The 13,294-nt window shown below is 33.0% G+C and overlaps 1 protein-coding gene across 25 annotated transcripts in view; it reads left to right on the forward strand.

Annotated features, from left to right (window-relative positions):
• CHD9 (chromodomain helicase DNA binding protein 9) overlaps window positions 1-13,294 on the forward strand; it is a 286,203-nt gene that overhangs the window by 191,415 nt on the left and 81,494 nt on the right. For all 25 annotated transcript variants that reach the window (XR_013530432.1, XR_013530433.1, XR_013530430.1 and 22 more), the window contains 5 exons: window positions 3,190-3,366; window positions 5,107-5,250; window positions 5,366-5,621; window positions 7,129-7,339; window positions 9,258-9,453. Coding sequence is in view for 21 of the 25 variants with exons in the window: in XM_078358110.1 (XP_078214236.1) it covers window positions 3,190-3,366; window positions 5,107-5,250; window positions 5,366-5,621; window positions 7,129-7,339; window positions 9,258-9,453 (984 nt within the window). In the remaining 4 variants the exon portion in view is untranslated. The remainder of the gene's footprint in view (window positions 1-3,189; window positions 3,367-5,106; window positions 5,251-5,365; window positions 5,622-7,128; window positions 7,340-9,257; window positions 9,454-13,294) is intronic.

Genomic DNA, 13,294 nt, shown 5'->3' on the forward strand with positions numbered 1-13,294 from the left:
AGAACTGTATGTTATCATAAAAATTATTTGAGATTCTCGTTTTGTACAGAAAGCACAACTAGTATCTTGAGACTTAAAAAGACTTAACAAAGTTACAGTTTTAATATTTGTGTCACATGAGTTTGGCATAAATGTGATAACCAAAAACCTGGAAGATTGTTGATGTGTGATAAACTAAATTGTATATATTAAATATTGTATTTTTATGATAAATGTTGCAAATTCTAGATATACATTATCTAAAGAGGTTTTACATTTCAAAAGATAAAGATGTCTCCTGTAATGGGATAAATTGATCTGTGCTTCAAATATAGGAATAACTTTTAGAGTTAACTCTTTCAAATACATTTTTTATAAATTAAGTGAATATTTAACTTCTGTTTTTTAATGTTATCAAATAGCTTGAAATAACAGTATTATTAAAATTATGCTAAAATTTTTCCAAATTGCCCTTGGAAAAGTAACAGAAATGATAAACTAATAACCACAAACGTCTATTATTTACCATGTACCAGGCATTACGCTAACCAGTTTACATGTATTATTTCACTTAATCTTTGTAATATCAACGTTGTAAAATAGTATTGTCTCCATATTACACATGAGAAAACTGAGGCTAAAGAAGTTGCATGAATTGCCCAAAATCACAGTGCAAAACCAGGATTAATAAACTCAAGTCAGTCAGATTCAAGAGCCCCTGTTATTAAACACTGTGATATCAGTTTAACTGAATATATTATATCCCAGGTTTGTAGAGCTGTATAAATGCCATAGATTTATAATTTATACCTATTTTAATAATATTCTACTTGAGCTGTTATTCAACTTAATCATTAATATTAACTAATCTAAAATTAATTAGGTTAAAATGAATTAAAATCTAAGTCAGAATACCCAACTGTTTTTATCCCTTCTTTTCACTTAATACCCAACAGTTTATGTTTTGAACCCTGTTTAAACGCTCTCTTCACTTAGATTCCAGGACATCATCCTGTCCTACATCACCACTTATTCTTTCTCAAGCACCCTTTATTGATTCCTTCTTATCTTCCCTATATCTAAACTTTGGGATAACTCAAGACTTAGTCTGCAAATATACTCATTATCTCACAGATTTTATACATACACGTAACTTTCAATACCATCTGTACTGCTGAAATTCCTAACTGTATTACCAACTCTAAACTCTTCCGTAAATTCCAGAGTCATATCCAAATGCCTACATAACTCCACGTGGCTATGTCTAGTAGATGTCTCAAACTTAACATACAAAATCAAAATTCGAAACTATTTCTTTTTAGTAAATAACAACATGAACTTCCAGTTGTTTCAGCTAAAATTTTTAAAGGTAAATTTGAGGCCCTGCCCTGTCTTACTCCATGCTATCCATTGGGAAATCTTATTGGCTCTGTTTTCGTTTTTTTTTTTTTTTGAGATAGAGTCTTGCTCTGTTGCCCAGGCTGGAGTGCAGTGGTGCGATCTCAGCTCACTGCAACCTCTGCCTCCCAGGTTCAGGCAATTCTCCTGTCTTAGCTTCCCAAGTAGCTGGGATTGCAGGTTCCCGCCACCACACCCAGCTAATTTTTATATTTTTAGTAGAAATAGGGTTTCACCATGTTGGTCTTGAACTCTTGACCTTGTTAGATGGGGTTTCACCCTGCTGATCTCAAACTCCTGACCTCATGATCCGCTCGCCTCAGCCTCCCAAAGTGGTGGTATTATAGGCATGAGCCACCACGCCTGGCTGACTACTTTCAAAATGTATCTAGAGCTGAGCACACTTCTCATGACCTCCAATGAAGATTTCTTGCTTGCATTAGTATGGCAGCTTTTTGTATATGTATGTATTTAGAGAAGTCTCACTCCATTGCCCAGGCTGGAGTGCAGTGGCACAATCTCAGCTCATTGCAACCTCCACCTCACGGGTTTAGGCAATTCTCCTGGATGGCAGCTTTTAAACTAGTCTCCATGATCCTGTCTTTGGCCTCTTCAGACAGGTTTCACCACAACTGCCAAAAGGACTTTTAAAAATATATATGTCAAATCAGGACACTTCTTACAAACCCCTTCAATAGTGTCTTAGTGAGAGTCAAAGCTTGTATCACAGTTTGTCCTGCAGTCTGCCTCATCCCCTCCACAACTCACTGGGTTTCAAACACTTTGGCTTGCTTGCTATTATCTGAATGCTGCCAAAGACACTTCTACCTTAGGGCCTTCCTACTTGCTCCTTCTTTTACCAAGAATGCTTTCTTTTGCAGATCTGTAGATATCAACATGACTTCCTCCCTCATCTTTACATTTTTTTTCAAATGTCACATCACACTAATGGTCTCCCAACCACTCTATATAAACCTGCAGTGTTCACCTTCAACCTTTTTTTTTTTAACATCTATTTTATTGTATTTTATGTTTTGGGGTACATGTGAAGAACATGCAAGATTGTTGCATAGGTGCATACATGGCAGTGTGGTTTGCTGCCTTCTTCCCCATCACCTATATCTGGCATTTCTCCCCATGTTATCACTCCCCAACTCACCTTCAACCTTAAACTTATCATCCCACATTCTTGTTTTATTTTATTCCACAACCCTTGTCTCTTTTTAATTTACTTTTGTAAAAATTATTTTCTTAATAACTATGTCCTGCATTAGATTCATTAAAAGTTTCAATTGGATAATTATTTTTATCTGTTTTGTTTACTGCTATATATATAAAACTGTTTTGTTACTGTTTTGTTTCCAGCAACTAGAACAGGTTCTGGCACATTAGTGCTCAGTATCTTCTGAATAAATTATTTGGATGGCTTATTATTCACTATTTATTTGCTATTACATTTGTGAACTCAGTGCTGTAAGTAATAAGAACTAATACTGAAATCTCATTGGCCTGATTTTATAATGATTATTTCTTGCCCAAAACTATTATAATTATTAAAAATTATTATAAAACATTTTACCAAGAAATGTTTATTCGGATACAATTATAAATAATATAATGTTGGCATAATTTTTAACATTATTGAACACATATAATACAGTTTTAATGTTAAAACATTTTATTGTAAGGGAGTGTCTGCTTATGTAAAAATTTCATTGGAAATGTTTTATAACAGATGTTATCAGATGCCATTTGACAGGAATAAAAAATAGCAATTAAAATAATGAGCAAATTACATTTGCTCATTTCTAGGGGCGTATCATCCGAGGAGCTTATAGATTCCAAGCCATCATCACCACTTTTGAAATGATTCTTGGAGGCTGTGGAGAGCTTAATGCAATTGAATGGAGATGTGTAATTATTGATGAAGCACATAGGTTAAAAAATAAAAATTGTAAACTCTTAGAAGGCCTCAAACTCATGAATCTGGTAAGTAACTTAATATCATCATTATGACAATTCAGTTTATTAGCTGTCTAGTAAAAGGTCTTAGAGTTAATGCTAAAAATTTTGTTTTTTAATTTTGGAGTATCGGTACGTCTGAATAATTGAGATTTTTTTTTGCTTTAATTCATAAGAAAAAAAAATCTACATTGTACAGTTTCAAATTTTTTAGCTCTTTCCTCCAAAAAGTGTTAGTAATTAATTTTTAAAATAAGAAACGTCAACAGAGTATGTACTATTTAAAAGAAAATAAGACCATACATTTTCAGCCATGAATTCCTTAATAAAAAGCTCCTTTACCAAAGTTATATTATTCAGATTATTTATGATAAAAAGTCCTACACAATTCTACATGTTTAACATATTGGTCATAATTAATAATGGGATTTCTTATAGTCATCTTTTTGTTATTGTATTTGCTTCTTACAAATGAAAGTGTTTTTTAAACATTTTGATTTTTAATTAAGATCACATAATTACTACATGAGCACTTGAACAAACAGTTCAAATATAAAGAACCACATTCTGTAAAAATTTAAAGTGTTCCTTTTTACTCCTTCTCCATCTATGCCACACCCAGTTCAATACCTTATTCCAGTATGATTTTCTGTTTATCTTTCCAGGCCATTTGCTACCATATACATAATATACAGATTCACAGATGCATATACAAATATTTAATTTGGGAATTTAGAGGTTTTGTCAAATAAATTTTTAAATAATTTGTACTACCATTAAAAATATTCTATGTTTATTTTCTTCTTTTACTATTATGTTTAATTTTTAAGCAATTCTAGTTTCAAAGCATATTAGTCCTTTACATTCTTGTATTGTAACAGTGATTTGATAATTTGTTCATGTTTGAAGATTTAAATGATGATCATCCAAATTATAAATAATAAGTATTCTTTGGTATACAAATTACCAAACTGAGAATGGTTGAGTACCAAAGAAAAAAATGCCCTCTTTTTTTTTTTAGAATGTTTATTTCTTTGCTTCTAAAATTATTTAGAATTTTTAAAGGCATAAATCGCATACAAAGTGAGGTATTTCAGGAATGATACAGAGTTTTAAAAAAGTGATTGGGAAAGTATACTCCTGAAGATTTGTGGGTAGAGATGTATTTTAACTCTTGAAAATTACGAGTTTGGGTATGGTGGCTCACACCTTTAATCCCAGCACTTTGGGATTGCTTGAGGCCTGGAGCTCAAGACCAGCTGGGTAATATAGTAAGACTTCATCTCTACAAAAAAAATTTTTTTAATTAGCCAGGTGTTGTGCGTACCTGCAATGCTAGCTACTTGGGAGCCTAAGGAAGGAGGATTTCTTAGGCCCAGGAGTTCGAGGTTACAGTGGCACTTCTGGCATTTATTCTAATCATTGTAATTATGTTGTATGTGTAATGCTGAACTCTGATGGCACCATTACACTCCAGCCTGGGTGTTACAGCGAGACCTTGTCTCTAAATATATATATATATATATATATATATATATATATATAGCCATGTATTTATATATAGATAGAGATATATAAATATACATATATATATATCTCTATATATAGATATATCTATATATACATAGAGATATAGATATATATCTATGTATATTTATATATATGGTTGTAAAAATATTTGCATATTGAACATTTGATAACCTAAGTCAGCTTTCGTATAATTTTAGCACTATGATGTTTGATGTGAATTGTTCTCACTTTATGTAGGAACACAAGGTGCTTTTGACTGGCACGCCTCTCCAAAATACAGTTGAAGAACTGTTTAGTCTTCTTCACTTTCTTGAACCTTTAAGGTTTCCTTCTGAGTCAACATTTATGCAAGAATTTGGGGATCTGAAAACAGAGGAACAGGTATCCTATTGCTCTTTGTAAATATATTCATCACATTTCTAATTACTGTAATTATTTTATATGTGTAATTAAATGCCCACTTATGTTATATATCTTTTTATCATTTTTAATTCAGGTACAGAAACTTCAGGCTATCCTGAAACCAATGATGTTGAGACGATTAAAAGAAGATGTGGAAAAGAAGTTGGCACCTAAAGAAGAAACCATTATTGAAGTAGAACTTACTAACATTCAAAAGAAATATTACCGGGCTATCTTGGAAAAGAACTTTTCTTTTTTATCCAAAGGAGCAGGACAAACTAATGTACCTAACTTGGTCAATACCATGATGGAGCTCAGGAAATGCTGCAATCATCCATATCTTATCAAAGGTAGCTAAAAAAGATTATAACAAATAGTTTTTTCTTACAGTAAATATTAATAAACAGAAAACATTACAGCTGTAGTAGTTGTTATGACTCTCTATGGTGATATTCTGAGGAATTACAAGTGTTACAGAATCAGAGGCGATGTGAACTACTTTGTTACAGTGACTGATGTTCGCACAGGAGGTTACAACAGCAGGAGTTTTTTAAGTATAATTTGGACTAGAATTTTTCCTCTTGTTTAATCCTAATCATGGACAAAGACAGCAAAGCGGATTTTTGGGGCTTCTGCATTTACAATTTTTTTCTGGCTTCCTTCCAGTCTAGATACATCAGTTAGTGTTTGAATTTTATGTTGTAATAATGTTACTTTTTAAGATCTTATCAGGCTCTCTCCTAGTGTATGTTTGGGTTTTTCACTTATGCCTTGGGAATATGTACCTCTCTACTTACTTTATTCAAGACAACTGAAGTCTCTCTTGCTGTTTTATAGTAGTCTCTTATGGCTAGACAGGTTGAGGAAAGGAATACAGAGAGCCTCTTTACTTCTGATATGGATTATCTAAAGGAAGTATGCATCAAGGACCTATAACATGACTTTCATTTTAGTTTATTCTCTTCTTTCTTTTTTTTTCTTTGTTTTTTTTTTTTTTTTTTTGAGACAGTGTCGCTGTGTCATCCAGCCTGGAGTTCGGTAGTGTGTTCATAGCTCACAGTAGCCTCAAGCTGGAAACTGATCCTTCCACCTCATCCTCCTTAGTAACTAGAAGTAGACATATGCACCACCATACCCACCTAATTTCTTTCTTTCTTTGTTTTTTTTTTTTTTGTTTGTTTGTTTTTTGGTAGAGATGGGGTCTTGCTATATTGCGCAGGCTGGTCTCAAACTCCTGGCCTCAGTAAATCCTTCTGCCTTAGCCTCCAAGAGTGTTGAAATTACAGGTGTGAGCCACTGTACCTAGCCTTAATTTTTTCTTGTTTCCTTGTTTTGGTGACTAAAAAGATCCCCATAGACACATCCAAATCAATTATGATCAGCCATCAGTGATGGCAACTGTTATGATTGGTGTTTAAATATTAGATGTTTGTTTAAAAATATATGTGTTTACTCAACTGAGTTAGCTTTAAACATCTAATATTTAAACACCAAATATATGATTGGTGCTTAAATATTAGATTTGTTTTTAAAATACATGTGTTTACTCAACAGTTTTATTTTTTCCCTAATAGCATTCATCAAATGTTTAGCAAACATAAATTTATACAAGGCATTATTCCAGGTATCTGAGGAGATAAAAAGATGTTTAAGACATTGTCCATGTCCTCAATGAAATTAGTCTGGTATTGGTGGAGGTTCAGCAACAAGCATGAATAATTCTAATAAAAGCAGTGTACATGCCATTAGAAAATTGTTACAGAAGCACACAGGAGCACTAATTTTGATTAAAAAGAAAGCAGTTGGGAATTTCCTGCGTTATCGCATGGCTTCTATCATCTCCTATTTCTTTGACAGGTGCTGAGGAAAAAATACTTGGAGAATTTAGAGATACATATAATCCTGCTGCTTCTGATTTTCATCTTCAAGCAATGATCCAGTCTGCTGGTAAATTGGTCCTTATTGATAAGTTACTTCCCAAAATGAAAGCTGGAGGTCATAAAGTGCTCATCTTCTCTCAGATGGTTCGCTGCCTTGACATTCTGGAGGATTATCTCATACATAAAAGGTAAAGCATACTGTAATCCACTGAATTATACTATGAATTATGCTAAGTATATGCTTAAGATTTGTGCAGCACTGTACTCTAAATGAACTTTACTCATATCTTTCTCTTTACCTACATTAGAATAAAGCTTTCAAATTTATAAGTAAAGATTGTTTAGGATTGATTATGCGTTATATTTTCCCAACCTGCAAATGTTGGAATATTAGATGCACCTGAGAAGTCCAATTTAGAAAAGTTTGCAAATAATACTATGTGACAGGAATGGGTTTAATAATGTACATTTTACTTGATTTATAAACCTTGTAGTAATGAAACTTTAAATAGACTTATATTTACAATAGTCATCTTCAAAATTGAAAAAAGTGATTGCAGAACCTTTGGATCTATTTCATTGTTATAATTAGAACCTTAAGTTGTGGTACTTTTATTCTTATTTACTATATAAAATTTGTTCATGCTTTAATATTTTCCTATTTGTTTCAGTGTGAGTTTTTTGTTTTGTTTTGTTTATTGGTAAATAATGATGAGATAGTGTTAAATATTGTCTAATCAGTATTTAGGCTATTTCAGCTGTAGATTTTTTTTTTTTGAGACAGTGTCTCACTCTATTGCCCAGAGTAGTGTGCAGTGGTGTGATCATAGCTCATTGCAGCTCAAACTCCCAAGCTCAAGCAATCCTCCCACCTCAGCCTCCCAGGAAGCTGGGACTACAGGCAAACACTACCACACCCAGCTAATTTGTTTGATTTTGGTAGAGGGAAAGTCTCACTGTGTTGCCCAAGCTGGTCTCAAACTCCTGGATTAAAGCAGTTCTACCTCAGCCTCCCAAAGTGCTGGGATTATAGGCATGAGCCACCATACGTGGCTTGCAGATTTTAATTCAATAGTTTTAACCCATATAGATAAGTAAAGATCTGTACTGATTTATATTATTAGAAATTATGTAGTTTATGTTTATTTTCATTTTTATTTCTAGTTTCATTGTTATTGTCAGTGTCCTACTCTTTTGCCTCATTTTAAGATGTATATTATTCTCAATTTCATGTCATGTAAGTGATAAAAACATTAAATTGCAGTGTTCTCAAAAATAGCCATTCTTATATTTTTTGGATCTCCTTATGTGAAGAACTTTTTACAGATAAAACTGTACTTATAAATTTCTATTGTAATTTCATGGAAAATTTAGAGTTGTTTTTTTTTTGTCATAAGAAACATTATTAGAAGTCTTACCTCCGATTTGCAGGTACAAGAGATAACCATGGAGCAACTGCTACAACTCCAGTAAATCATATGTAGAAGTGTGGCAGATGTCATATATATACCACTTAGAGTCCTAGCACCTACATTTTTATGTATTTTATTTTTATTTGATGTCTTGCAGTTTTTTAGTTTTGTATATGTTAAATGGGGAAGGATAAAATAAGATAATTACTTTGCAGTAATGACTATAAAGAATTCAACAGCATTCCAGTGTGTTCTTAATAGATTGCAATGTAGAAGCAAGTATGTCAGTCGAGAGCAACATGGATTAAGGACAAAAGAAACATTTATAGCCTTCTTGTATAAAGTTTTGTGAAAGTCTTTACTTCTTGAAAAAAAAAATTATTATGATGAGATCAGCAAAGTAGTTTTATAAACTGTCTCTTTTTATTCTAACTTCTGAAATAAAATTCGTTGTGGTAGTGTTCTTTTACTTATACATACGGGAATTCAGAGGTATTGTATCTGTATTAGTTTTTGTTTTCTCCTTAGCACCAACATCAAAAAGTATAAAGCCACAGAAACAAGTTGAGATGATACGGCTTCTTAATTTTAGAGAAAACATAATGCTGTAGGAAAACTGACTTTATATTTGATAGAATATGTCTTCAATTTTATTATATTTATTTATGTAAATTTATTCCATTTCATTCCATAGATACTTGTATGAGCGAATTGATGGCAGAGTCAGAGGAAATCTTCGACAAGCTGCTATAGATAGATTTAGTAAACCTGATTCAGATAGATTTGTTTTTCTCCTGTGTACCCGAGCTGGTGGGTTGGGCATCAACTTAACTGCAGCTGATACATGTATAATTTTTGATTCTGATTGGAATCCTCAAAATGATCTTCAGGTAAGTAATTTACTTGGCTAAGAAGAAATGCATTTTTTTTAAAAAGTAAAATTGTGTAACTGTTTTTGGTAATCCACATCTTTTATTTTTATCTAGACAAACTAACGTGTCTTTCTGTGAACTATCTGTGCCAAATAAAATAGCTGAAATTATTTTAATTTTTATGATAAAAACTATAATGACAAAAATTTTTTACTTTTTTATATGTCTTACTCAGTTATAAAATATGTCTTACTAGCTTATAAAAAGTTATACTTATTCGAGTACAGTAATTTTGTTTGTTTGTTTAGATATGAGGTCTCACTATGTTGCCCAGGCTGGTCTTGAACCCCAGGACTCAAGCGTTCCTCCCATCTCAGCCTCCAAAAGTACTGGGTTTATAGGCATTCATCATCATGCTTGGCCCAGTATTTTTATAGTTTAAAGAATATTATGTAAATTTGAGAGAGACCCACAGCTCTAAGAATAATTTATTTGTAATAAAATTTAAATTTCAGAATTTTAATCCTTAAAAATAAGTACTTGCTTATTCTGATTTTATCTTGTAATCATAATATATTATGACTTTTTATAAAATACTTCAGAACATGAAGGTACACATATAAGTAATGACTATACTCGGACTACATAGAAATATAGGAATATTAATTACAGTGATAGAAGAGGGTCTAAATTTGCAGAAGGATATGAAAGGAGAACAAAACATAAGAGAAATTATTTTATTATTCTTCAGTCTTAATTGCATTGCAATTAATATTGGTACTTTTCTTTATAAGACTAGTCAAGTGTAATCATGAGAAGGGGAAAAGTAGAGTTCAATCTCTGTGAATCAGACCAGCCATATTATTTTTTTAAATAAGTATAAAAACAAATATAATAAATGGTTATTGGGAATATACCTAGCCTAAAACATATTTTAAATTGCTCATTTATGTAACTATATTTAATCCACTTTAAAATATCCAAAAATCCAAAATTAATATAATAAGCCAGAGACCAGCTCTTTCTGAAGAAGGCTCAGTTAGTAAATATTTCAAACTTTGTGTGCAATGTAAGATTTTTATCACACATTCTTATTGTCACAATCCTTTGAAAGGTAAAAAAGCCTGTGTTGGCAAACCAGATTTGATCCACAGGCTGTAGTTTCCCAATTCCTACATTTAACCCAAATAATAATTGTTTGCCTTTGAAATGCATGTTTGTACATATAACTGCCCATAGTGGATGTTCTAAAAGTTAATTTAAAATAATAAAGTCACTTTGTAGAACCTGAAGAGAAAGTGGAGAAACTATCCTGAATCTCCCAACTTCTCCCTCTCACTTGGTTTTCTATTTAACTGCTAATGTAGATCCAGTCTTTGCAGACTAAGATAATTTTGGCTTACTGTACTTACCCTACACCTAGAGCAAAGTTGCCTATTTACAGTCCTGGGTTCCAAATGGCACAAATTGGATGTGAATAGAATAAAAATGTCAATGAAGGGCATAACATCAGCGCCCCCTAGACATTTTAAAGCCACATTTTATGATTTAATTTGTCTGAAGATAATAGGAAGGTGATTAGTAATTTGGGAGAAAAACTGGGTTTTATAGAATATTTGGAGTCAAGATTTATCATACAAAGTTTATTTAGTAGGAACTCATGATAAAATATGCAGCCCTTATGTGATTTCTGATGTCTCCACTTCTAACATGTATACATATTAGATAATTAGTTTGTCCTTCATTTAAATAAAATTTAGATCTCTATAGTAATTTACCTTGCATGGTTTTTTTCCCTCCAAAAATTACCCAGCTTAGAAAGAAATCATAGATGACACAAACAAATAGAAACACATCCCATGCTCATGTATGGGAAGAATTAATATTGTGAAAATGACCATACGCCAAAAGCAATCTACAAATTCAATGCAATCCACATCAAAATACCACCATCCTTCTTCACAGAATTAGAAAAAACAGTTCTGAAATTCATATGGAATCAAAAAAGAGCCCGAATTGCCAAAGCAGGACTAAGCAAAAAGAAATAATTTCAAGGCATCATACTATCTGATTTCAAACTATATTACAAGGCCATAGTCACCAAAACAGTGTGGTACTGGTATAAAAATAGACACATAGACCAGTGGAACAGCATAGAGAACCCAGAAATAAACTCGAATACTTAGAGCTAGTTTATCTTTGACAAAGCAAACAAAAATATAAAGTGGGGAAAGGACACCCTATTCAACAATAGCTGAGACTTAATTAAACTAAAGAGCTTTTGCCTGGCAAAAGGAAGTCAGTAGAGTAAATAGACAACCCACAGAGTGGGAGAAAATCTTCACAATCTTATACATCTGAAAAAGGACTAATTTCCAGAATCTATAACAAATTCAAGTCGGATAAATGAAAAACCATCCCATCAAAAAGTGAGCTAAGGACATGAATAGATAATTCTCGAAAGAAGATATACAAATGGCCAACAAACATATTAAAAGATGCTCAACATCACTAATGATCAGGGAAATGCAAATCAAAACCACAATGCAGTACCACCTTACTCCTGAAAGAATGGCCGTAATCAAAAAACAGTAGATGTTGGCATAGATTCGGTGAACAGGGAACACTTCTACACTGCTGGTGGGAACGTAAACTAGTACAGCTGCTATGGAAAACACTGTGGAGATTCCTTAAAGAACTAAAAGTAGAACTACCATTTGATCCAGCAATCCCACTACTGAGTATCTACCCAGAGAAAAAGATGTCATTATTCAAAAAAGATATTTGCACACACATGTTGATAGCAACACAGTTTATAATAGCAAAATCATGGAACCAACCCAAATGCCCATCAGTCAACAAGTGGATACAGAAACTGTGGTGTGTATATATATGCATATATACACACATATATATATATGATGGAATACTGTGCAGCCATAAAAAAACCAATGAATTAACAGCATTTTCAGTGACCTGGATGATCTTAGAGACTGTTGTTCTAAGTGAAGTAACTCAGGAATGGAAAACCAAACATCATATGTTCTCATGATAAGTGGAGCTAAGCTATGAGGACACAAAGGCATAAGATTGATACGATGGACTTTGAGGACGTCGGGAGAAGAGTAGTGGGCATGGTGAGGGATAAAAGACTGCAAATATAGTGCAGTGTATACTGCTCAGGTGATGGTTGTACAAAATCTCACAAATCACTACTAAAGAACTTACTCATGTAACCAAATACCACCTTACCCCAATAACTTGTGGGAAAGAATTACCCAGCTTAAATAAAATATATTGAAAAGATTGTTGATAATGTAATAGAAAAAAATTTAGAAATTTAGATTAAACTTTAAAACTTGAGTTGCCAGCTTGATGTGGTAGCTCACACCTGTAATCCCAGTACTTTGAGAGGCCAAAGTGATAGGATCTCTTTAGCCCAGGAGTTCGATTGGGCAACATAGCAAGTCCCCATGTTTAAAACAAACAAACAATCAAAAAATTTGAGTTACCATGAACTATAAAATCTGTTTAAAAGTTTTGTGTCCCTGCCTAGAAGTATATTGACTACACTTCCATTAAAATATAATAAGGCCAGGTATGTTGGCTCACGCCTATATTCCAACACTTAGGGAGGCTGAGATAGGTGGATCACTTGAGTTCAGGAATTCAAGACCAGCCTGGCCAATATGGTGAAACCCTGTCAGTACTAAAAATACAAAAATTACCTGGGCTTGGTGGCGGGCACCTGTAATCCCAGCTACTTGAGAGACTGAGGCAGGAAAATCACTTGAATCCAGGAGGTGGAGGTTGCAGTGAGCCAAGATGATGCCACTGTTCTCCAGCCAGGGTGACAGAG

The sequence above is a fragment of the Callithrix jacchus genome, chromosome 20, assembly GCF_049354715.1.
Source record: "Callithrix jacchus isolate 240 chromosome 20, calJac240_pri, whole genome shotgun sequence".
Classification (NCBI taxonomy): Eukaryota; Metazoa; Chordata; class Mammalia; order Primates; family Cebidae; genus Callithrix; species Callithrix jacchus.